The 24,124-nt window shown below is 47.8% G+C and overlaps 1 protein-coding gene across 3 annotated transcripts in view; it reads left to right on the forward strand.

Moving 5' to 3' along the window:
- Nucleotides 1-22,696, forward strand: part of arhgap35a (Rho GTPase activating protein 35a) — a 94,741-nt gene extending 72,045 nt beyond the window's left edge. For all 3 annotated transcript variants that reach the window (XM_036965837.1, XM_036965836.1, XM_036965835.1), the window contains exons 3-7: nt 1,400-1,538; nt 12,208-12,285; nt 15,461-15,592; nt 17,980-18,085; nt 18,418-22,696. In XM_036965837.1, the coding sequence (XP_036821732.1) occupies nt 1,400-1,538; nt 12,208-12,285; nt 15,461-15,592; nt 17,980-18,085; nt 18,418-18,865 (903 nt within the window). In that variant the 3' untranslated portion in view covers nt 18,866-22,696. The remainder of the gene's footprint in view (nt 1-1,399; nt 1,539-12,207; nt 12,286-15,460; nt 15,593-17,979; nt 18,086-18,417) is intronic.
- The last annotated feature ends 1,428 nt before the right edge of the window (nt 22,697-24,124 follow it).

Genomic DNA, 24,124 nt, shown 5'->3' on the forward strand with positions numbered 1-24,124 from the left:
TCATTTATGTCCAAATACCTCCTTTTTGTTCACGCATTTAGTACAGTAATCCAAATGCGCAGGCACTTGGTCCAGACAAAGTCAAAACAGTTATATTACAGTTCGTAGAAACATGTCAAACTATGTATATAATCAATCTTTAGGATGTTGTTATCATAAATCTTCAATAATATTTCGACCGGAGAATTCCTTTGTCTTTAGAAATTAAAGGGAACGGAGCTAACTCTCACGGGCGTGCGCCTGACTGAGCACATGGCCTTCAGGCAGACCCATGACCCAATCAGCTGTTGTTCTCTCCCACTTCACAGTAGAAGCCTGAAACAAGGTTCTAAAGACTGTTGACATCTAGTGGAAGCGTTAGGAAGTGCAATATGACCCCACAGACACTGTATATTGGATAGGCTAAGACTTGAAAAGCTACAAACCTCAGATTTCCCACTTCCTGGTTGGATTTTGGACAGTTTTAGAAACGTCATAGTGTTTTCTATCCAAATATACTAATAATATGCATATCCTAGCATCTGGGCCTGAGTAGGATGGCAGTTTACTCTGGGTGCGCTTTTCATCCGGACGTGAAAATACTGCCCCCTACCCCAAAGAAGTTAAACAAAAGGAGAGACAGATTGCAAGGACGGGGCCTCATAAAACAAGAACAATAAGGCAGGTGTGAAAAGCAGAATTTTGGGGTTGTGACTGCAGCCAGGGGAATGTAGGGTGGTGGGCAGGATGGTGGTGGTGGGTAAAGTAATGGAGTGGGGTAACTGGAGCAGATCGGCCGGACAAGGGCGGCTAGGCTCACTCAGAAGATCATGCTGAGCCGCTCTGCTCTGCTCTCTGCCTGACAGTCCTACGGCTCTCCAGCCCCAGTACCTAGCCAGCCGTGGAGCTCTGCCTCAGCTCTCAGCTCAGTCTGTCTGAAAGGCTTGAACGGCACCGAAGTAGCCGTAGTAGCTTACAGGATAGAATTGAATTCTGATAACAGCAGTAAGTTAGGGACCTCTTAGAAACTAAGAATGTTTTTCGGGTTGGGGTAATGCCCGGGGGATGCAGTGTCGTGGAAAGAGAGTATGACAAGGGAGAGGAAAGAGAGTATGACAAGGGAGAGGAAAGAGAGTGCGGAGGATAAAGAAAACATAGAGAGGTGAAAAGTGGAACTGAGATGTGTATCACTCAGACAGCCCGAGACAGGAATGTATGATTCTTATCAGCTTAGGCCTTGCTGCAAGGATGCGTATGTGGGTTGTGTTTTGTTAAGAATGAAAGTATGGTGATGCGTGTGTTCAGATTGTGCCCATGTCTATGGTCTAAAGATCAATCCATGTCTCGGATGGATAATGAACAGAAACTAAAATGCCGCTCTCCTCGTTCTCATCGATCTCTCCCTCCGTCCCTCTCTCAGAAACCGCGGCCCAAGCCCAGGCATTCCGTATCCAAAGTAGAAAGCAACTACTTTGGCGTGCCATTGGCCAACGTGGTGACACCTGACCGACCCATCCCCCTCTTCATCGACAAGTGCATCCGATATATTGAGGCAACAGGTAAGCTTACACACATTACACAGAGGCTGCAATTGTTGTTCTGAGTGGATGCTATTGATTACTGAGACTGTGGAGAAGATCTGTACAGGGGCATATAGAGGGAGTGGGTGGCACATCACTATTCAGGGTGCAAAGGTCACAAGCAGTTTCTGACCTCAGTATCAGCAAGGTCTCACTCTCTCGCTCGCTCTCTCGCTCGCTCTCTCCCTCTCTCCCTCTCTCTCTCTCTCTCGCTCGTACTCTCTCGCTCTCTCCCCTTTTCACAGTTTTCACTTTCAGCCAACATACCTCTACCTTTCCGTTATATTCCTCTCCCTCTCCTATGAATCCCCAGTCAGTGATTTATCAGTAATTTCTGGGGGGACTGTGGTTCTCTCCGGAGGAAGCTTCTGATGTTTTCTCTAAGTCAGAGCTGTGCCTGTGATAAGAGAGCTGGATGTCTCCCCCCTCTGCTTCTCTCTCTCTCTCTGTTGGAGTTGTTCTGCTGCTCGTGTTTGCCTGTGGCGCTGTAGGTGGCCTTCGTGACAGTCAGCAGCGGCCCTGGTCAAAAGTAGTGCACTATATAGGGAATAGGTTACCATTTGGGAAGCAGCCTCTGTGTTGTGTTGGACACCTCCTAATAACAGTGCTTGTGGTGATGTGTGGTCTGCATTAGTTCTGTACAAGGGAGAGTTTTATGCAGTGCTTCTGAGTTAGTGTGTGCTTGCGTGGGTGCGCGTGCGCATGCACGTTGATGTGTGAGAGAGTTTGAAAGGGTGTGTTTGAGTGTGTGTGGAGCAGGTTGACTGTCTCTCTGTTGACTGTCTCTCTGTGTGTGTCTCTCTCTCTCTGTCTCCCTGTGGAACGGGGTGCACAGATGGGCCTGGGCTCAGTTAACCCTGTTGCCACGCTCTGCCCTAATGGTCCTCATGCTACCCCTGCCCTGGGCCCACAAAGGGCACGTTGCTCAGCCTAACACCAGCTGTTACTCAAGCACCGTAGGGGACTAGTGTGTGTGTGTGTGTGTGTGTGTGTGTGTGTGTGTGTGTGTGTGTGTGTGTGTGTGTGTGTGTGTGTGTGTGTGTGTGTGTGTGTGTGTGTGTGTGTGTGTGTGTGTGTGTGTGTGTGTGTGTGTGTGTGTGTGTGTGCGTGCGTGCGTGCTGCGTCTCGGGAAGGTGGTTGAAGTGACAGGTCTGAATGCACAGGGACATTATTACATGAAACACCTTTGATACTCAAGCAGGGGAAATGATTCCATGAAGCAAATGAGAGCATTCGGTGTAGAATGCACAGCGGGGATCACGGCATTCTGCGTGTTGTTGTGTTTGTGTGTGGATGCCAAAGCAATGACATGCCTTATTGACATTTTTGGCAGTGCATTCCTGGCCAAGCTCTTGTCTGATTAAACCATTCCCACACACGGATTACAGTCAGACGCATCTGTGCTGCTGTATCTGGGTAAAGGGAGCAGAGATAGGCATTTGAGTCGGGGCACCAGTGAGGCTCTCGCTGCCACCCTCGCCCACCTGAGTGCATTTAGCTACCACAAGGGGCATCGTGTAGTGGGACACACATACCACCTCTTTGGTTTCTCTCCTGCCTACCTCCCTCTCTTCTCCCCTAATCCACCGTTTCCTCTCCTCTCTTCCCCTGCAGATTCCCTCGTGTCCTCCTTTGGCCCTCTCTCCATCTAGTCTCTTTCTTTCACCACGACCCACTGTCCTCATCTGCTTAGTTTTCCTATACCCCCGTCTCTTTTCCTTGCCCCCTCTGCCTCTCTACCTCTGCCTCTGTCTCGCTCTGCCTTTCTCTGTCTCGCTCTGCTCCTCTGCCTCCAGGTCCTTTCTCTGCCTGTCTCGCGCTGCCTCTGTCTCGCCCTGCCTCTCTCTCGCTCTGCCACTCTCTGTCTCTGTCTGTCTGTCTGTCTGTCTGTCTGTCTGTCTGTCTGTCTGTCTGTCTGTCTCTCTCTCTCTCTCACACTCTCTCTCTCTCGCTCGCTCTCTCTCTCTGTCTGAGTTCAGATGCAGTGGGGTAGTGGTAATCCTCTGTCCTATAGCTCCCTCCTTCAGATCGATATCACAGAGCAGGAAATTAGATCAACCTTTGGGTTCAGCTATTTCTCTGTGTGCACCGGGAGGGAGAAGGAACCCACTGCAGCAACACAACACACATCCCTTCGCCACATCCTCTGATTACACTCTCACCGTGGAGTGAGTGCACAAACACAAATAAAGGCATGCACAACAATATGCACACGCGCTCAGATGGCGACACACCCAAACGCTTTACATGAGTAGCATTAGAAGCACTTGTCAATGTTAAACACACTCACACACTGACATGCACACTCCGACTCAAACGTTAATGTCCCGTCCAGTTTTATAAGTCACGGAGGCTATTTAAGGGTGTTGTTGCCAACGTGACATACATTTTTTTTGTTCATTACGGCATCCTGACATTCAATGGTGTTAGTCTCCAGAGCTTACGTACCAACATGCTCACTAAAATTATCTACAGTGTCTTTTTCTTATTACGGTAGTGTACTGTAATATTATTGCTGTAAAATGAACTTAGTCAGGGGTCAAATGTGCGTTTGTGTGTGCGTGGGTGTGCGCGTGTCTCACTGTGTGTGAGTGTATGTGTGCCTGTGTCTTTCTTGTTCCCCCACCTTTTTGTTGTGTATGACAGAGGAGAGGCAGAGGACTCTCCTATGACTGTAACTCTAAAGGTGTCCAGGGCGTTCGGGGGATAAGTGTCGTTATGGAGCAGACCGACATCCTTCCCCTCTCCCTCACCCTATACCAAAAATACATACCCACCCTACTGTTGTCTGAGCAGCCTACTGTTGTCTGCAGTCCTATACACAGCCTCTCTTATCCTTCGTCCATCCCCCTCTCAATGTCTGTGTAAGGGCGCTCTCTCCACCCCCACTCGTCCTCCACCAGTCTCTCCCTCTGTCCTCCCTCTCGTTACCCACATCCCTCTCACACTTTTGCCACTGCTATTCTCTTTTATTCCGTATTCCCCTTTTTGAACGTCTTCCCTTTTGCGCTCCCACTCCTTTTCCTCTCGTCTTACTTTCTCTCTCTCTCTCTCTCTCTCTCTCTCTCTCTCTCTTTCACCGTCTCTCTCTCTCACCGTCTCTCTCTCTCACCGTCTCTCTCTCACCGTCTCTCTCTCTCTCTCTCTCACCGTCTCTTTCTCTCTCCCTCTCTCTCTCACCGTCTCTCTCTCACCGTCTCTCTCTCTCTCTCTCTCTCTCTCTCTCTCACCGTCTCTCTCTCTTTCACCGTCTCTCTCTCTCTCTCTCTCTCTCTCTCTCTTTCACCGTCTCTCTCTCTCACCGGCTCTCTCTCTCACCGTCTCTCTCTCACCGTCTCTCTCTCTCTCTCTCTCTCTCTCTCTCTCTCTCTCTCTCTCACCGTCTCTCTCTCTCACCGTCTCTCTCTCTCTCTCTCTCTCTCTCTCTCCATCCTTTCCTCAAGTCTCCATACGGAGTAGTGCTTCTGTTGCCACTCGGTGAGTTCTGTGTTCTCCTTGTGGGTATTGAGATGGCGAATGTGTGTTAGCCTGCGTGGGCACGTCTCCTCGTTCTAGCGGGCTCCACAGTGACGTAAAGGGCAGCAGCCAGTGATGGCGTGTCTCCGTGGTGGCCTGTGAATACGGCTGCTTGTTGCCGGCGGCGACGGGGCCCTGAGACACACCCCACATCTAGGCTGAGGATCAGTCTGACCCTTGTCCGAGACGCTGTGCCATCGCGCCTCCGTAAGCCAACGCCGGAGCCAACTGCCCCTCTCTCTTTCTCTCTCTCTCTCTTTCTCTCTCTCTCTCTCTCGTCCGTCCGTCCGTCCGTCCGTCTGTCTGTCTGTGGAGTGAGTGTTTTTGCTTTTCACAGCAGTAGTCATGAATTGTATCGATGAATGAGTGTTGGGAAGCGAGAGAGAGCTGTTCACACATGTTTAGTGCTTATCATGGATGTATGTGTTTGGGACGTTACTTAATGGTGTCGATGTTATACTGTAGATGGAAGAGAAATGGGTGAGACGAGGGGAAGGAAATGAAATGCGAATTTAATATTGTCATGATTATGTGGTAAGATGGAATAGTCCTGTAGAAGCGAGAGATGATCGCTCAGACAGGATGTAGGTTACCTGTACACAGGAAGTGCTCGAGTTTGGTTTGACCCCGGTCGCTACAGATGAAAGGAAACCGGCCCAGCGCTCCTCTCAGAACAAAGAAGGTGATGGAAGTTAACCTCTACATCACGCTCTCTGACCTCTGCATTGTGACTGCCATCCTCCCCCATGTCTATATCTCTCTCCCCCTCCCTCCCCTGTCCTTGTTGCCTCACTCTGGCTCTGTATGGTACGAGCGTGAAGGTAGCATGCCAGAGTAGGGCTGTGGCGGTCATTACATTTTGTCAGCCGTTGATTGTCATGCCTACACCATAACAATAAATCCATGATTTATTTTAGGCAGGTCTAAAAAAACAAACATGTAATGAAGGAGGACAGAATATTCTGAGTCGTCTTTGTTATGCCCTGATCTGGTTATGCCATATGGCTGTGGGCTATACTAGTTGATTTAGCAGACAAGATTTGCCTATAATTTCCAAGGGCATTATTTTAGAGTAAGAAGAATACATTTGAACAAAGCTGAATAAAATGTAAATGATGTTTTTCAGAAACGATTTGGGTAGATGGGAGTGCGCTCATGCGGCTATCCCGTGTTGAGCGGTTCACAAAGAAACAGGTCCTTCTATACGCTTAGTTTAGATATTTATGCAACTTTAGTTGTGATACAAACATTAGGCTACATGTTTTGACTTGTAATACATTATAAAGTTGCATGAGAGACATGGGCTCTGCTCTGATTCTTGCACAGGCTGCACACACTTCATCAGTCTCTCATTCACAATTTGACAAGCATGTCATAGTATTCTCACCCATCAGACTATTCTCAGTTTAATCTAGTCTTTACATATAACCTACCAATGTATCAAATTACATGTATTTGTAAAGCCCTGTTAAATCACAAAATGCTTATACAGAAACCCAGCGTTAAACCACGAAGAGCAAGCAATGCAGATGTAGAAACACGGTGGCTAGGAAAAAATCCCTAGAAAGGCAGGGACCTAGGAAGAAGCCTAGAGAGGAACCAGACTCTGAGGGGTGGCCAGTCCTTTCCTGGCTGTGCCGGGTGGAGATTATAAGAGTACATGGCCATTAAGGCCAGATCGTTCTTCAAGATTTGTTCAAACGTTCATAGATGACCAGCAGGGTCAAATAATAATCACAGTGGTTTTAGGTCAGGTCAGTACCTCAGGAGTAAATGTCAGTTGGCTTTTCATAGCCAAACATTCAAAGGTCGACACAGCAGGGGAGGAAGAGGAGGAGAGAGTCGAAAACAGCAGGTCCGGGAAAAGGTAGAACGTTTGGTGAACAGGTCAGGGATCCATAGCCACAGGCAGAACATTTGAAACTGGAGCAGCAGCACATCCAGGCGGACGGGACTGGAGACTGGCACGGCTAGGAGTCGTCAGACTAGATGGTCCTAGGGCTCAGGTCCTCCGGGAGGGGGGAGAAAGAGATGAGAGAATTAGAAGGAGCATACTTAAGTTCACACCAGTCACTAGATAAGACAAGGTAATTACACCAGAGAGGACAGACTGACCCTAGCCCCCCTGCACAGACTATTGCAGCATAGATACTGAGACCAGGGGGTTTGGGAGACACTGTGGCTCCGTCCGACGCTACGCCCGGACAGAGGGAGGTGTATACCAAACATTAGGAACACTTGCCCCCAAGAACTGCCTCAATTTGCCAGGGCATTGACTCTGCAAGGTGTCGAAAGAATTCCACAGGGATGCTGGCCCATGTTGACTCCATTGCTTCCCACAGTTGTATCAAGTTTGCTGGATGTCCTTTGGGCAGTGGATCATTCTTGATACCCACTAGAAACTGTTGAGCGTGAAAAATCCAGCAGCGTTGCAGTTCTTGACACAAATTGGCTGTTGGCGGTCACAAGTCATGAAGGCAGTCAAATTCACGGTAATTAGGCTTCTCCAAGTTCCGATGCTGCTGCTGGTCATTAGTATCCTACCAAACTTGCTAACTGCCTGGTACTCATCACTCTAATGTCCCTCTAATCACTATGACGTCAATGCAAATGCATTTGAAAATCTAATCAAACTGCATGAGAGCCCATGTTGCGCAACATTTATGTAGGCTATGCACTTGCGAGCGAAAACAGAGTAATAGTGACTAATAAAAAGAGGATCCCATCAGCTTAAGCACATTGCTTATATTTACAACAGGACTATAGCCTACCTGGCTGGCATGAACATGAACCACGGGGAAAAGTGTCCTCCATTCACTATTTCAGTGCATGTATGACATGTTTCTATACAGGTGCATGATAATGGTCCATTTTACATCCAGACAAATGTCACACATATATTATTTAGTATATGTAAAGAGAAGATTAAATCAAGAATAGTCTGATGGGTGACAATATTAGCCTGTCACTTGTGAATGATACATTATCACTTGTGAATGATACATTATCACTTGTGAATGATACATTATCACTTGTGAATGATACATTATCACTTGTGAATGATACATTATCACTTGTGAATGATACATTATCACTTGTGAATGATACATTATCACTTGTGAATGATACATTATCACTTGTGAATGATGCCCAGCATAAGAAACTATGCCTTTTTTTTTGCTGCGACTTGTTCAAATCATAGTCACACACCTCATGTAGCCTAGCCCATAGGCCAATGTTTTAATAAGGTTTGTATCATAAATAAAGTGGCCAAATAACTTCTTTAAACTTCTTAGGGATCAAATCCCGTTAACGGGATCGATTTGACAACATCCGTTGAAATGGCAGAGCGGCAAATTCAAATTAAATTAGTTTCAACTCACGCAACATGACTACAAAATATCTAATAAGTTACCTGTAATCTTTGTCCAAACATTTCAAACAACTTTCCTAATACAACTTTAGGTATTTTTTTTTAACGTAAATAATCAATCAAATTTAAGACGGGATAAACTGCGTTCAATAGTGGATAAAAACAAAGTGGAGCGAGCTTTCAGGTCGCGCTCCCCAAACACTACACTAGACTCGACCCTCGTTCTGAACAGCCCTACTTCATTACAAAAAGGAAAAACATCAACCGATTTCTAAAGACTGTTGACATCTAGTGGAAGCAATAGGAACTGCAAGCAAGTGCCTTAGAAATCTAGATCCACATAGAAAATTGAAAAGAGAGTGACCTCAAAAAAAAAATCTGGATGGTTTGTCCTCAGGGTTTCGCCTGACAAATAAGTTCTGTTATACTCACAGACATTATTCAAACCGTTTTAGAAACTTCAGAGTGTTCTCTATCCAAATATACTAATAACATGCATATCCTAGCTTCTGGACCTGAGTAGCAGGCAGTTTACTTTGGGCACGCTTTTCATCCGGACATGAAAATACCGCCCCCTAGCCTAGAGAGGTTTTAAAATGAAGCACATTAATCCACAAGCAGCGCATGAGTTTCAAGTTTTGGACATTTTCACCATGAAAATGCATGCATAATTTGCGGTCACATTTGATAATGGTGTTTTCCGCTAATGGAACATTTGCGCTTATAGTCTACTACCATGTGCACATTGCTGTGCTTATAATGTGAATTATTTATTTCTTGCACAGAATAGAATAGGGACTTTTGTACTACTGGGGATAGTAGATTGACATAAGCTAGTGCTTTTGCTTTTCTTTAGGCCTACTCATCTTGTTGGCTGACGAAAAGTACATGTGGACAGTTCATCCAATATCTTCAATACACACCTCGGAATTGGATAAGGACGCGCGCAGTTGCGTCCCCCGATGTGTCTGTCTTAACTTGTAGCCTGTGAGAAAGACTGGATCACGTGAGGGAGAGCCGTGGGAGTGAGAGACGCTTCGGATTGGTCAGCACACTCAGGGAGAAGGGCACAGCGCAGCACACTCAGGGAGAAGGGCACAGCGCAGCACACTCAGGGAGAAGGGCACAACGCAGCACACTCAGGGAGAAGGGCACAACGCAGCACACAGGTAGAAGGGCACAGCGCAGCACACTCAGGGAGAAGGGCACAATGCAGCACACTCAGGGAGAAGGGCACAACGCAGCACACTCAGGGAGAAGGGCACAACGCAGCACACTCAGGGAGAAGAGCCCATGCAGCACACTCAGGGAGAAGGGCACAACGCAGCACACAGGTAGAAGGGCACAGCGCAGCACACTCAGGGAGAAGGGCACAACGCAGCACACTCAGGGAGAAGGGCACAACGCAGCACACTCAAGGAGAAGGGCACAGCGCAGCACACTCAGGGAGAAGGGCACAACGCAGCACACTCAGGGAGAAGGGCACAACACAGCACACTCAGGTAGAAGGGCACAGCACAGCACACTCAGGGAGAAGGGCACAATGCAGCACACTCAGGGAGAAGGGCACAACGCAGCACACTCAGGGAGAAGGGCACAGTGCAGCACACTCAGGGAGAAGGGCACAATGCAGCACACTCAGGGAGAAGGGCACAGCGCAGCACACTCAGGGAGAAGGGCACAGCGCAGCACACTCAGGGAGAAGGGCACAACGCAGCACACTCAGGGAGAAGGGCACAACGCAGCACACAGGTAGAAGGGCACAGCACAGCACACTCAGGGAGAAGGGCACAATGCAGCACACTCAGGGAGAAGGGCACAACGCAGCACACTCAGGGAGAAGGGCACAACGCAGCACACTCAGGGAGAAGAGCCCATGCAGCACACTCAGGGAGAAGGGCACAGCGCAGCACACTCAGGGAGAAGGGCACAACGCAGCACACTCAGGGAGAAGGGCACAACGCAGCACACTCAGGGAGAAGGGCACAACGCAGCACGCTCAGGGAGAAGGGCACAACGCAGCACACTCAGGGAGAAGAGCCCATGCAGCACACTCAGGGAGAAGGGCACAGCGCAGCACACTCAGGGAGAAGGGCACAACGCAGCACACTCAGGGAGAAGGGCACAACGCAGCACACTCAGGGAGAAGGGCACAACGCAGCACGCTCAGGGAGAAGGGCACAACGCAGCACACTCAGGGAGAAGGGCACAACGCAGCACACTCAGGGAGAAGGGCACAACGCAGCACACTCAGGGAGAAGGGCACAACGCAGCACACTCAGGGAGAAGGGCACAGCGCAGCACACTCAGGGAAACCTCTATTTTCTCACGCAATTGCATAGCATAGCCTATAGAAATGTTGCACAACATTGGGCTATAGGAACACTTATTTCATTCCATGCATCAAGCAGCTATGAGGAGCTGTCTCGCTGCGCGACAGGTGATCCTATTCCGGTCAAACTCTGAATGCCAGAGCTCTAATTAAGTGTTTGATTGATTTGATTGTATTTGCATTGATGTCAAGAGTGTTTAGAGGGACAATAGAGCCCTGAGTACCAGGCCATTAGCGACTGACCGTTAGCCAGTTTGGTAGGCTACTAATGACCAGCAGCAGCATCAGAGCGGTGTTTTGGTGAAGACTAGTTACCCGGGACTCCAGCGGTCACGTGGAATTTGATTGCGGTCGTGGCTCGTGACTCTGTTCATGCCTCGTGACTGCCGGTGTGACGGTAACTAGAACAGCCCTATGCCAGGGTCGTGGGTCCGGATCCTGCTGAGGCCACTAATGCGAAAGTGTTTGCACTCACTCTTGTAAGTCGCTTTGGATAAAAGCCTCTGCTAAATGGCATGTATTATGATGTAGTATGTCTCTTCCTCCTCTCCTTTTCTTATTCTCTTCTATTTCTCTCTTCCTCCACTCACTCCATGTCTCCCCTCCGTTTTCCCTCTGTCTCCCTCCTCCCCTCTATCTCTCTCTCCATCCCTTGTTCCCCTGGAGTCTGGCTAGAAAAGCTTTTGTGGATAATTGATCTGCAGAAGGAGGGGATCGATGCCTCCTTTCCAACCACCTCTCCCTGTCTCTGGATTTGTCTCCTTGTCTCCCTCCCTCCCTCCCTCTCTCTCGCTCTCTCTCACTCACTGTCTGTCCACACCCTTGTCCTCTCCATGTCTGTGGTAAAGGCATGGATTGCAGAGAGAGGAGAAGATGATGAGCAAATAGGGGAGGAGAAAGAGAGGGATGATGAACAAATGGGACCAGAGTTCATTAAGTCATGTTTATGGATCTTGAACTATAGAAGCCCCACCGGAACACTTTCTGCAAGCCTGCACTGACGCTTTATGAGTTTCATTGATAGTGCTTATGTTCTGTCTCGGGTTGGGGGGGACACACACACAAGGCCAGGCCACTAATAGTCTCCACTGTGTCTGTTGTTTCATTACTCCACAACCTTTGCATAGAACACTGCTTCTATCAGCACTTTCTATTGGAAGTCCTTACACAGAGGCTATAGGAGGACTTGTGTTGTTATTGATGTCTGTGTGTGTGTGTGTTCTGACTGTGAGTTGGATGGATGAAAAATTTTATGTTGAAAGTAAAGTGTGCCGTTGTGGATAAAGTGTACTGAATCTCTCTTCTCTCCGCTTCTCTTCTCTCTCATCTCTCTCTCACTGTTATCTCTCTCTCTCTCTCTCTCTCTCTCTCTCTCTCTCTCTCTGCTCTCTCGCTCTCGCTCCTGTCTCCTCTCTCTCTTCTCTCAGGTATCACTACTGAAGGGATCTACAGGGTGAGTGGGAACAAGTCAGAAATGGAGAGCATGCAGAGGCAGTTTGACCAGGGTGAGTCACCAGAACCTCTCTTTTGACCGCAGACATTGAATACAAAACCCACACCCACCAACAATATGAATTGTCAACAGTATGCTACAAATTACACACAGTGGCCAGTTTATTAGGTACACCACCTCGTTCACAAAGATGTTTTGCTCCTACAGACAGTGAGTCATGTGGCCGCGGCTTGCTATATAAAGCAGGCAGACAGGCATCGAGGCATTCAGCTACTGTTCGATTGAAGGTTAGAATGGGCGAAACAAGTGACCTCTGTGACTGAGTGTGGTATGTATCTCAGAAATGACCAGCCTCCTGGGCTTTTCACACACGACAGTGTCTAGGGTAGGGATTCCCAAACTCGGTCCTCGGGACCCAGAGGGGTGCACGTTGAAGGTTTTTGCCCTACCACTACACAGCTGATTCAAATAATCAACTAATCATCAAGTTTTGATCATTTGAATCAGCTGTGTAGTGCTAGGCCAAAATAACAAAACATCTAGGGTTACTGAGAATGGCGCGCCAAACAAAAAACATCCAGTCAGGGGCAGTCCTGTGGGTGAAAACAGCTCGTTGATGATCAGTCGAAGGGGAATGGAAAGAATCCTGCAAGCTAACAGGCGGGCCACAGGCAACTAACGGTGCAGTACAACAGTGGTGTGCTGAACGGCATTTTGTAAACGCACAACTCATCGGTCCTTGTCACCGATGGGCTATTACGGCAGACGACCACACTGGGTTCCACTCCTATCAGCTGCTCCAGTTGGCACGTGATCACCAACACTGGACAATTGAGGAGTGGAAAAACATTGACTAGACCGACGAATCCTGGTTCCTGTTGCGTCATGCTGATGGCAGAGTCAGGATTTGGCCTTAGCAGTATGAGTCCATGGTCCCATCCTGGTGTAATGGTGTGGGAAATGTTTTCCTGGCACACATTAGGTCCCTTTTATACCAATTGAGTAATATTTCCATGCCCCAAAGAATTCAGGTTGTTCTGGAGGAAAAGGGGCGACTGACCCGGTACTTGATGGGTGTACCTAGTACACTGGCCACTGAGTGTAATTATTGTAGGGTTGTCAGACCCCATGCCACCTGTAGTCGGTGTCTACATGTACACATACTGACCTATGCACACACACAAACTCACCAATACGCAGAAACACACTCCCATACCTCGGCACAAACAGGCCACAGAGGTGCAGTGTTAGTGTGTTGTATCTATCCAGAAGCCTGTTGTCCAATGGATCCACCTAATTAACCTGGGAGCATCTGTAGCATTGATCTACAGGAAGGAGAGGCCTTCCTCCGTAGCGTAGCTTCTGTGTGTGTGTCCATGAGTTTGTGTGGTGTGGGTCGTTAATTACCTCCAGATTGGTTTGGTTAATGAAGCATGCTTGCTGGTATATACCACTGCACATACCACTGCACATCAGTAAAGCTGAATACGGCTGAGGTAATCAGAAGCGAAGTCCTGTGTCCAATCGATCAGGACGCTAGACCAAGGTGACAATACAATTACAAATACAGCACAGGTAGACCATAGCCACAAATCAGCTATTGCTTAGCCACCCCTCACAGCACAGGTAGACCATAGCCACAAATCAGCTATTGCTTAGCCACCCCTCACAGCACAGGTAGACCATAGCCACAAATCAGCTATTACCTAGCCACCCCTTAAAAGCACAGGTAACCCATAGCCACAAATCAGCTATTACCTAGCCACCCCTTAAAGCACAGGTAACCCATAGCCACAAATCAGCTATTGCCTAGCCACCCCTCACAGCACGGGTAACCTATAGCGATAGAACAACACACCTGTTGTGTTGGAGGGACCTAAAAATCCAGTTGAGATACAACAGCCGAGACAAGACGGTTTTATGCAGTTATGGAATGAAGTTTTCTTGATCTGAACCGTCTAGTTTTAGAACGTCTCATGTCGGTTGTTGGAGGTTCAACATGTCAAATCTTAGCTAAAGACTTGGGAGGAGACAGATCCGTTTAGCCAATCAGAGAGCAGTGTGCTGACGTTCTGCGTTTAGTCAGGCAGACTGCTAGCTAGTTATTTTGCTGCTGTTAGTGAGCCTAGTTTGCTGACATTTATCCGACAAGTCACAAAAGGCGCCCGGTTTCTGATGCATGTATTTCACGATACTTGTTTTCTACAACACCGTGCTACGACAAGTGGAAACGCTGTCTCAAAGTTCTACCGAGTCATTGAGCCACTGTTACCATGGAAACAGTCTCAACCGCTCGTCTCCTGGCCAGTTTTGTCTCGTCCCTCCTCACGTCGGCTGTTGTATCTGAGCCGGGCTTTAGGAGCACTGAGATCTGGAGCTCACTCGGAGGCCTGGCCTGGTCTCGGAACCGGTCTGAACCGTAGAGCTCTAGGCATTACTGGGTCAGAACTGACTTGGGACCAGTGTTATCACTGAAGCTGTTCTGTTATACACTCCACGGGTCCTCTTTTTTTCCATCTCTTTTTCATCCTTCCTTGCTAACCCCTCACCATCGCAGTCTATCTAACTGTCTGCCACTGTCAATTCCCCCCCCCCCCCCCCCCCGTCTCCCTAGATCTCTCTCTCTCTACGTTTGTCATAGATGGGAGAGAGTAATCCGAGAAGGGTTTCTGGATAGTCTCATTTTCTTATCCTTCTCCCCCTTCCTTCTCTCACACTCCTTCTCTTTCTCTGTGTTTTGTACAACAAGCCCGTGTCAGCGGTGCAGGGGTCGTCTGCGATTCCTCTTGGTTTATCGTTTTAATCATCAGTTTGCTTCTGGTGCCGCAAACTTTGTTCCCACTCTCTCCCACGCGGTCCCTTATGCTGACAGAGACTCACTGAGAAGCCGCAGCCAATTGGGCGTAGTTCCTTCTACCTGCTTATCCCGTTATGCAGAACTTTGCGCGCTGGTGTTGGGGTTTGTTTATTCGGGTATTGTAGTCTATCACCGGGTGGGGTGATACTATAGCAGTAAAACTGATGAGTTTAAGGCAGACTTTTTTGTGTGTGTGTGTGTGTGTTTCATAATGTTGTGTCTTGCAGATCGTATCCTAAATCAGGGGTATCGTCCATGTCTTATTCTAACAAATCCCCTCTCTCTGTCTCTCCCTCGCTCTCTGTCTCTCCCTCGCTCTCTGTCTCTCCCTCGCTCTCTGTCTCTCCCTCGCTCTTTGTCTCCCTGCTAGACCATAACCTGGACCTGGTGGAGAAGGACTTCACCATCAACACGGTGGCCGGGGCCATGAAGGCCTTCTTCTCTGAGCTTCCTGAACCCCTGGTGCCCTACAGCCATCAGATTGAACTGGTGGAGGCCTTCAGTAAGACATGGGGCTGGGATGGGGTGTGTGTGTGTGGGGGGGGGGGGGGGGGGGGGGGGGGGCTGTGGCTGGGGAAAGAGGTTTGGGGAGAGAATGGTTTAGGGTTGTTCTTGCTTAACCTACTTGGTCTCTATGAAGAAACCAGTGCCGTTTAAAATGGAGGACACATTTTTTTATGAGCATGGCCTTATTTCTATTACAGCATACTGGGTGACTGTCATTCATATTCCATTCACCCAGCTCAATGTAACGTATGTAGGTTTAGGCGACTACATGATACAACATTTTTCCCCTATACCCATCATGAGGTTGCCACAACCTATGAAGGAAAGTTTACAACGTAGGTGCACAGGTCGAGAGAAATGTGAGTAATCAAGGTAACAGATATTGACGCATTCAATCCCGGCTTGCACACTCTTGCCTGCATCTAGCTGATCTAGAGTGCAAACATTAGTCCAACTCTTGTAAACAAGAGTTTCTGTTGGACATATTCAGGTACGTTTATCCCAGTTTCATTCCGTTTGCTTCCGTTTAAAAAAAAAATAATTTAGCGGAATGAACACACCCCTGATCACGCGCAAACAAAGTTCCCTTTCATAGCAGCCACATACAAACAGCATGATCACTTTGCTCGTTGTACAATTCCGTCTCGCATCTACCTGCCTTCCTCCTCTCACCATTTCCCTTCGCTTGTGGACTTCAGTGCGCAAACACATCAGCAGTCTGTAACCAGGAGAGAGAAAAAACTTTCCAAGCGGCCTACATTGTTGTCACCATATTAACGGAGTGGTCAGCATAGCTACTAGAACTAACACATTTGTAAACCCGCTACAGTCATGCAGTACAGTGTACAGTCAGCAGCAAGCAGTTTATCAGTTACACCGGTGGGCCCCGGTGGCAATAAATTAATAAAACCAAAAGCTTACCTTGACTTGGACGAGTTCCAGTGTTGGATAGCTAGAACAAGCTAGCTAACAGTTTCCCTCTCTGTTTGAGCCGGTTGTTTGTGTAGGCTAAACTAGCTAGCTGCATTCACTCGCTAAGTCAGTGAAAAGAAATACAACTCAATATAGCTATCTCTCTCTTGCTTCTCCTTCATTTTTTAATAAATTAATTTGTTCAAAACTATTCAACTATTGTCTTTCTCTCTCTTTGAGTCAACTACATTTTATGCAGTGCTGGCTAGCTGTAGTTATGATTTGATTTCATTCTCTGATCCTTTGATTGGGTGGACAACATGTCAGTTCATGATGCAAGAGCTCTGATAGGTTGGAGGACGTCTTCCGGAAGTTGTCATAATTACTGTGTAAGTCTATGGAAGGGGGTGAGAACCACAAGCCTCCAAGGTTTTGTACTGAAGTCAATGCACCCAGAGGAGGACGGAAGATAGCTGTCCTCAGGGTACACCACAGTGCTACCCTATAGAGTGCTGATGATGCTACTATAGACCTTCAAAATAGTGTGTTTTAAAAAATGATTTGGTGAAGGGAATATATTTAGTATAGTTTTAACTAAAAAGGATCGCTTAATGTTTCACTATTCTATTTTTATGAAATTCACTGAGTAGGATGGTCCTCCCCTTCCCTCTTTGAGGAGCCTCCAATGGAAGACGCCTACATTTCCTGTGAAGAAAGACAAACAAAATGATACAGAATGTCAGATTAACAAGTGCACTTCTTTCCTCTCCGGTCTGTCACTCCCATTGCGTTTTGTAATCCGTCGTCGTGGAGATTTAAGGTGTAGCGTCGCGGCCCAGAGATGTACCTGGACTCTGGAGGGCGACCGTCACTCAGTGAGCGGATTGTGTGTGCCAGGCCCTTGAGCCGTGACAAAGCCCTGACGAAACCCTGCAGCCTGCAGCAGGAGAGAGACACGACAAACACACCGTTTAAAGACTAGTTAGAAAAGAAACACTTACGGGATGGATTGCAGAACGCTGTGTATGACTGTAGAAGGCAGAAGAAGTGAACAGAAACAACTGGGTTTTGAAGGAGCTGGATAACATGTGAAAGGCTGTGTGTGGTGTGTGTGTGTGTGTGGTGTGTGCGTGTGACTCTGCCTCGCTCACATGGAGACACACAAGACAGGCTGTGTTGGAGTGCTGATATCAGCTTGTCTGACTCACTCCTACCATTGGGCTCAGCACACTCAGAGGACCTGTGTGTGTTCATGTGTGTATGGGTTTATAACTGTGTGTGTGTGTGATCACTGCTATGCTTTGTTAAGTCAACGCTGACTCTCAGCTGTGATTTCAGTTTGTGTCAGTGTGTGCCATGCTTCCCCCTCCCTGTCCCTGCATGTGTGGGACCTTTCTCTGGTTGTGTGTGTGTGCATTCATGTGCTTTCATTCTTTCTCTAACCTCTCCTGTCTCCTGTCGCCGAATCAGAGCTCAACGACAGGGATCAGCGGGTTCACGCCATGAAGGACATCCTGCGCCGTTTCCCCAGGGAAAACTATGACGTCTTCAAATACGTCATCAATCACTTGAACAAGTGAGTGGCTTGGGTGACAGAGCTGTGACGGCCGCGCTGACTCCAGTAACGGTCATCCACCCTGCGAACTTTGACCTTCCACCCTGCCCGCTACACCCCTGGCTCCATTGAGTCAGCTTTAAATTTAGTCGAGGCACAAACACGGCAGAGTTTAGATTTCTAGATGATGTCACTTTATGATTCCTTGAACAATTTACGTTGTGTTTTCTATCTCTCTCCCTGTCTGTCTGTCTCTTCCTTAACCCTCTTTTCCTCTCTCTCTCTCCCCCCCCCCCCCCCCCCCCCCCCCCCCCCCCCCCCCCCCCCCCCCCCCCCCCCCCCCCCCCCCTCAGGGTGAGCCAGAATAACCGTTTGAACCTGATGACCAGTGAGAATCTGTCCATCTGTTTTTGGCCCACTCTGATGCGGCCCGACTTCACAACAATGGACGCCCTGACGGCCACGCGGACCTACCAGACAATCATCGAGTCCTTCATCCACCAGTGTGCTTTCTTCTTCTACAATCAGCCCCTGTCTGACACCCCTAGCGGGCACGCCTCCCCCACCGCCACCCTCTCCTCCCACGGGGGAACCTCGGCCTACTCCTCCTTGGCCTACAGCTCTCCGTCCCTCACACCCTCCCCGGCCCCTTACGTTATGCCCGCCACGCCGCCCGTCATCCCCCACTACGGGCCGCCCCATATCCAGATGTCCCCGCCACACACACCCCAGTCCCCCATCCAGGCCCTGCTGCCCCCCCTGCACCCCCATCACCCCCCCACGGAACAACACATGCTGTGAGCCAGGGATGGAAGGAAATAAAGAGATTAGCGGGGGAGAGATGCAAAGAGTTTGAGATTCAGAGGGAGGTATGGGGGGGGGGGGGGGGGGGCGGTGAGAGAAGAACGTTAAGTGGGAGAGATTTTGAAGGGATGGTGAGAAATATGGAGGGATAGAGAAGAGAGTGAGTTTTAGGGACAGGGAAAGCAAAAGAGAAGATGAGCAGGTAAGTGAGATGCAGTACATATAGGGAAAAACTGTTGGGAGAGGGGGTTATCCAACCCCCATTGCGTTTAAAGATATATACACACACACACATGACTCAGGGGAGGGGGTGGGAAAGAGAAACTTTTGAGCCACAAGAGCCACGACTTGTCCTCCCATACCACTGTAGTCTCTTGACTCTTCTCTCTTCTCTACCACTTATTCTGCCCCCTTCTCCGCGGCCTTAGAGAGTACCTCCCCCTCCAACACACACTCTGCTGCCCTCCCACTGACACCCACAGCCTCGCCCGGGACACCCCTGTGTCGCCAGCCCGTGTCATTTGGGCTCAGTGAGGGAGTAACACCCAAGGAAACACCAAGTGTCATGTCCCTCCCCAAACATAAAAAAAACCCTTCAGAACTTCTGACCGTAGCTAGGCAGGGTATCTTTGGGGGAAGTGTGGGAAGAACATGAACTATATGGACCTTCTAGCTGGACTCTAAAACCACTCCCCAGTGCCCCACCTTCATCTCCTCACCACCACTCACCGCGATGGGGCTGTGGATTGCCAGCGACTGCCCTGTCCCCCCCAGGTTGATCCTGGGTCAATGTGGAAGGAGGACCTAACCAGTAGCTTCTCAGCGTTTATTTGACCATTGTTACCAGGAAATGGACTAGAGGCAGGCTTCGCCTCTCCCACATGGACCAGCTTCCACTTCAATAGATTCATTCCTAAACCCCCACCCCCTTCGCTTCAGTGTCCATTACAACCAGAGATAACGCCAAGAACAAAAGTCTCAACTGACTGGATCTGCAGGGAGGATGGAGCACGGAACTTTGGGTGCTCTCACACCCTCGGCATCTTGGGAGACCTCCTCCGTTCCTTTCTGTCTTCTCTGACCCCATGCCCCCGAGCCTCCAGGCAACGCTGGAAGACTGTTGTTTTTCTTTTGATTAAAGAGGATATCTTTACTCCCATTTCTTTCCGGATGTTTAATGTTGTTCCAACCTTCCTTTCTCTTTCCCCCCTATGCTTCCATTTAGATTTTCAAACTGTGGATCAGTTTTGGAGAGTGTTCCGTTGATGACTGACCGATCAGAATGCACTCTCACACAGCAAGTCCCTCCTGTCAGATGTCCATGCTTACTTCTCATTGGCCCTTCTGCTTTCTGTGAAGGGCGGGAATAACTGGCAGGGAGAATTAGGATAGATGAGGAAGGGGTGGGATTCAGGGATGCACTTTATGGACTCTGGACTCTGAAAAGCATCTAGGGCTCTTCGACACGGAAGGCAGAGAGGAACAGCCATAACGATTCCCTTAAGGATCCCAGGGGGCATTGGGAAGTGGTGGCAGGGAATTCCCTCTTCCTCCTGTTACCCATGAGGGGTTTGGAAGCCTGGAGAGACATGGGAGCATGACCTGTGTGTGTGTGTGTGTGTGTGTGTGTGTGTGTGTGCGTGTGTGCGTGCGTGCGTGCGTGCACATGCTTCTAATATGGTAGAGAGCGGGAGAATCATTAGTGTAGAGCTCTCTGAAGTTTATTGAGATTGAGAGACTGCAGAGCACTTTTGGGAGCCTCTTTAGTGAGAAGTGCGACAACACTTTCTCACCATGTCTAATGCGTTGTGAAGTCATGTAGCCACCTCTCTGAGAACACACCATTGCCATCTGGTGGACAACATAGTTACTGCAGCTATGACCTCACCCACCACTGCATGGGCGGAACACTACCCCCCCTCCTTGTGTGTAACAGATCTTTCTACATGCACAATCCCCCATATTTATCTGTTGAATGTCAAGTCAAATGGTCATATTGAGCCCAATAGGAATTATTTGTATATAACATAGATGGAGAGTCTATACGATGAAAGCCATTTGAACTGCATTGAGATTAGTCTGTGGGTGATCATATCTGTTGTGTTGCTAGGCAGCCAGCACTTTGATACAGATATATACTCTCCAGAGTGCGGTGTTGAGGAAGTGTATGACAACATAGATGTTCGTGTCAGCTGTCCATGATGCAGACAGTCCAGTGACTAGTCTAGTGTCCAGCTGTGCAACTGCTAGTTGGCAGTACTTGGTGATGTGTAGTCATGTGTTTTTGTACTGAGGCTGGCTCAGGATAGCTGTTCACATCCATTCAGCTGAGTGTGACCGGGATGCACACGAAGGAAAGGAAATGAGGAAGCAAGTTTAGAGTATTGAAACGCAGCCAATGGTGTTGATAGTCCCTCAGTGCCATCCTATGTTTATTGGTATCCCACTTCCTGGTTGGCACCGCTTGGTATCCCTGCCCTCTTTTGACACGGCTCTGTTCCCTGGTCCAGAGAGACGCTCCGGGATGGAGCAGAACAGACAGTCTATTCATCTGTGTTGATGACTGCGGAATTCCATGGTTCTGTGTGTGGTTGTCATAGAAACCTGTTTGATCGTTAGTGTGTGTGTGTGTGTGTGTCCGCACACATTAGAAAGAGTGAAACCAAGGTCATGTAATTTGTTTCATTTTGACCCTCGGCTTTACACACTCATGCCTGTCTCCACGTCTCTCCAGTTCCCATCGTCTTGACTGACAGGCCTCCCTGCCAATCACTGAAGTTATACCCTGACGCCGACCCAATGATCTCCCGTCAGTATACACAGTATACACTACCTATATGACATGTTGGCGTGTCTGTGTCATTTGAGCTGTCAGTAGTAGCCAGACGTCAGTGTAACTCGACCCTAAACAAAGACCACGTGGCTTACAGTGGAGACTGCATTTCTCCTCACGGTCATTACCCCCACTTAATGTAACCTGGACCTGACCACAGTTATCCCCTTAGCTAGCTATAGGTTTACTTTTCACAGATGGAGAGTGAGAGAGAGACCGAGAGCGAGAGAGATGTGAATGGGATCATTATTTGGGAGATGGAGGAGGGGTGGGAAGGGGGAGGGGGGGGGCAAACTTTGGTACTTTTGAATGCCGGCCAGTGGCATTCCCTGTGTATATCAATGTGTTAATACTGAACAGACTGTGAGGCAGCCAAAGACTGTGCAAAAAAAAAAAAGGGTGGGGGAGAGAGGAGGCAAAGCGACAAATGGAGGCTAAAAAAAACAATTGTAATTAAAGATGTGACGTTTGTTCTGCGATCTTGTGGCTGCGTCGCTTTCCTTTTTCTTCTATGCTTTGCAACAACGGTGACAGGTGGTCTGTTAAGTTCAAATGAGAAACAAGCAAACTATATTCAAATGGTTGTTTATCTGTATGTTAGGGGGTCTAACACTTTGCCCTTTAGTCAATGGTGATAGAATTGTTTTTCTTTTTTTCTTTTAATAATAATAAAAATAATAAAAAATAAACGTTTTTTTTTTAACAATTTTGTGAATGGTGAAGAGACCAGCCCAGTATAGTGCATGATTTTTTTTGCCCAGGCAAGGGAGGGGGCTCGACCACTCTCAGTATTTAAAGACGAGAAGATTAAAAAAATGAAATGGTGGAAAAAAATGTAACCTGTATAAAAGATTGGAGAAAAAAAAGTACAAAAATAAACAGAAAAAATGCTGTCATTATTTGCTAAGAGTATGGTAATTTGTCTCAATAGGAATGGTGTATACAGCAAGGCCTTACATGACCTGTATTATAGTTAATAAATCAATCTTGTAAAACCTGCCTCCTGTCTGTCTGTGCAAACCCACCGACTCATCAAACCATCCACGGCTTTCTGGAAATGAATGGACGAATGAATGAAAGGAATTAACACAACTTATTTCCACAGAAAGGCTGGCTACTCCTGGAATGAAATTCAGAAAACTGCCCAATGTTGAGTTCGCTGGAGAAGCCGGCATCATTGATGGCCTTATGGACCTCATGGGGCATTGGGCCTGAGTAAGTACTTTTCTACAGTTGACAGGTGTTTAATCATTATCATCTTCTAGTGTAGTCAAGTGACCTTTCCCAATGAAAACTGCCTAGAACACTAGAGTAGCTTTTACTATGTACTTTACTATTTCTATTTTTTGACAACTTTTACTTTTACTTCACTACCTTCCTAAAGAAAATAATATACTTTTTACGCCATGCATTTTCCCTGACACCCAAAAGTACTCGTTACATTTTGAATACTTAGCAGGACAGGAACGAGGTCCAATTCACACACTTATCAACAGATCACCCTGGTCATCTCTACTGCCTCTGATCTGTCAGAGTCACTAAACACACATGCTTCGTTTGTAAATGATGTGTTGGAGTGTGCCCCTGGCTATCCATACATTTAACAAACAAGAAAATAGTGCCGTCTGGTTTGCTTAATATCATTTGAAATGATTTCTACTTTTACTTTTGATACTTAAGTATATTTGGGCAATTACATTTATTTTTGATACTTAAGTATATTTAGAACCAAATACTTTTAGACTTTTACTCAAGTAGTATTTCACTGGGTGACTCACTTTTACTTGAGTCATTTTCTATTAAGGTATCTTTACTTTTACTCAAGTATGACCATTTGGTACTTTTTCCACTACTGGTCTCTTCCTATGATGGGTCTGTTTAGAGGTCACAGTGGCACAGCAATTCCCCTAGTTCCCGTGAGGTTGCAGGGTTGTGTGCCATTTTGGGGTGCCCTTCCTCTGACCTTTTCATCCAGTCAAATGCAAAGTAAATCCATTTCTATGACCTTTGTCACGCGTCTCTTCATTCTGGCGCTGGGAAAAAGAGCTGCTGATTGGGACTGAAAAGGGCAACCCCATGAGCACACAGCAAGACTGACCTCTGACCTTTAGGGGGTGTCAAGGGAGAGCCGTGGATGGTTTGATGACCTTGAGATGGAGCCACCATCGCCTTAATGATCAGGGTATAGGGACTCGGTTAGAATAGAGGTGGTGTCTAGTACTCCCCTCCTCATTTTTGGAGGTCTGGATAGGACTTAATCATTTTGGTTTCAACCAATCAAGTAATCACAAAGAGAGACAAGGACAGTGATGCTAAGGTCTCTTACCTAGACCACTTATCAACAGGAAATATAATTTAGATTGAATGTATACCGAGCAAAAGTGTTGGTAAAAGTGTTGTAAAGTGTTGGTCCCATGTTTTAA

The sequence above is a fragment of the Oncorhynchus mykiss genome, chromosome 27 (genome assembly GCF_013265735.2).
Source record: "Oncorhynchus mykiss isolate Arlee chromosome 27, USDA_OmykA_1.1, whole genome shotgun sequence".
Lineage (NCBI taxonomy): Eukaryota > Metazoa > Chordata > Actinopteri > Salmoniformes > Salmonidae > Oncorhynchus > Oncorhynchus mykiss.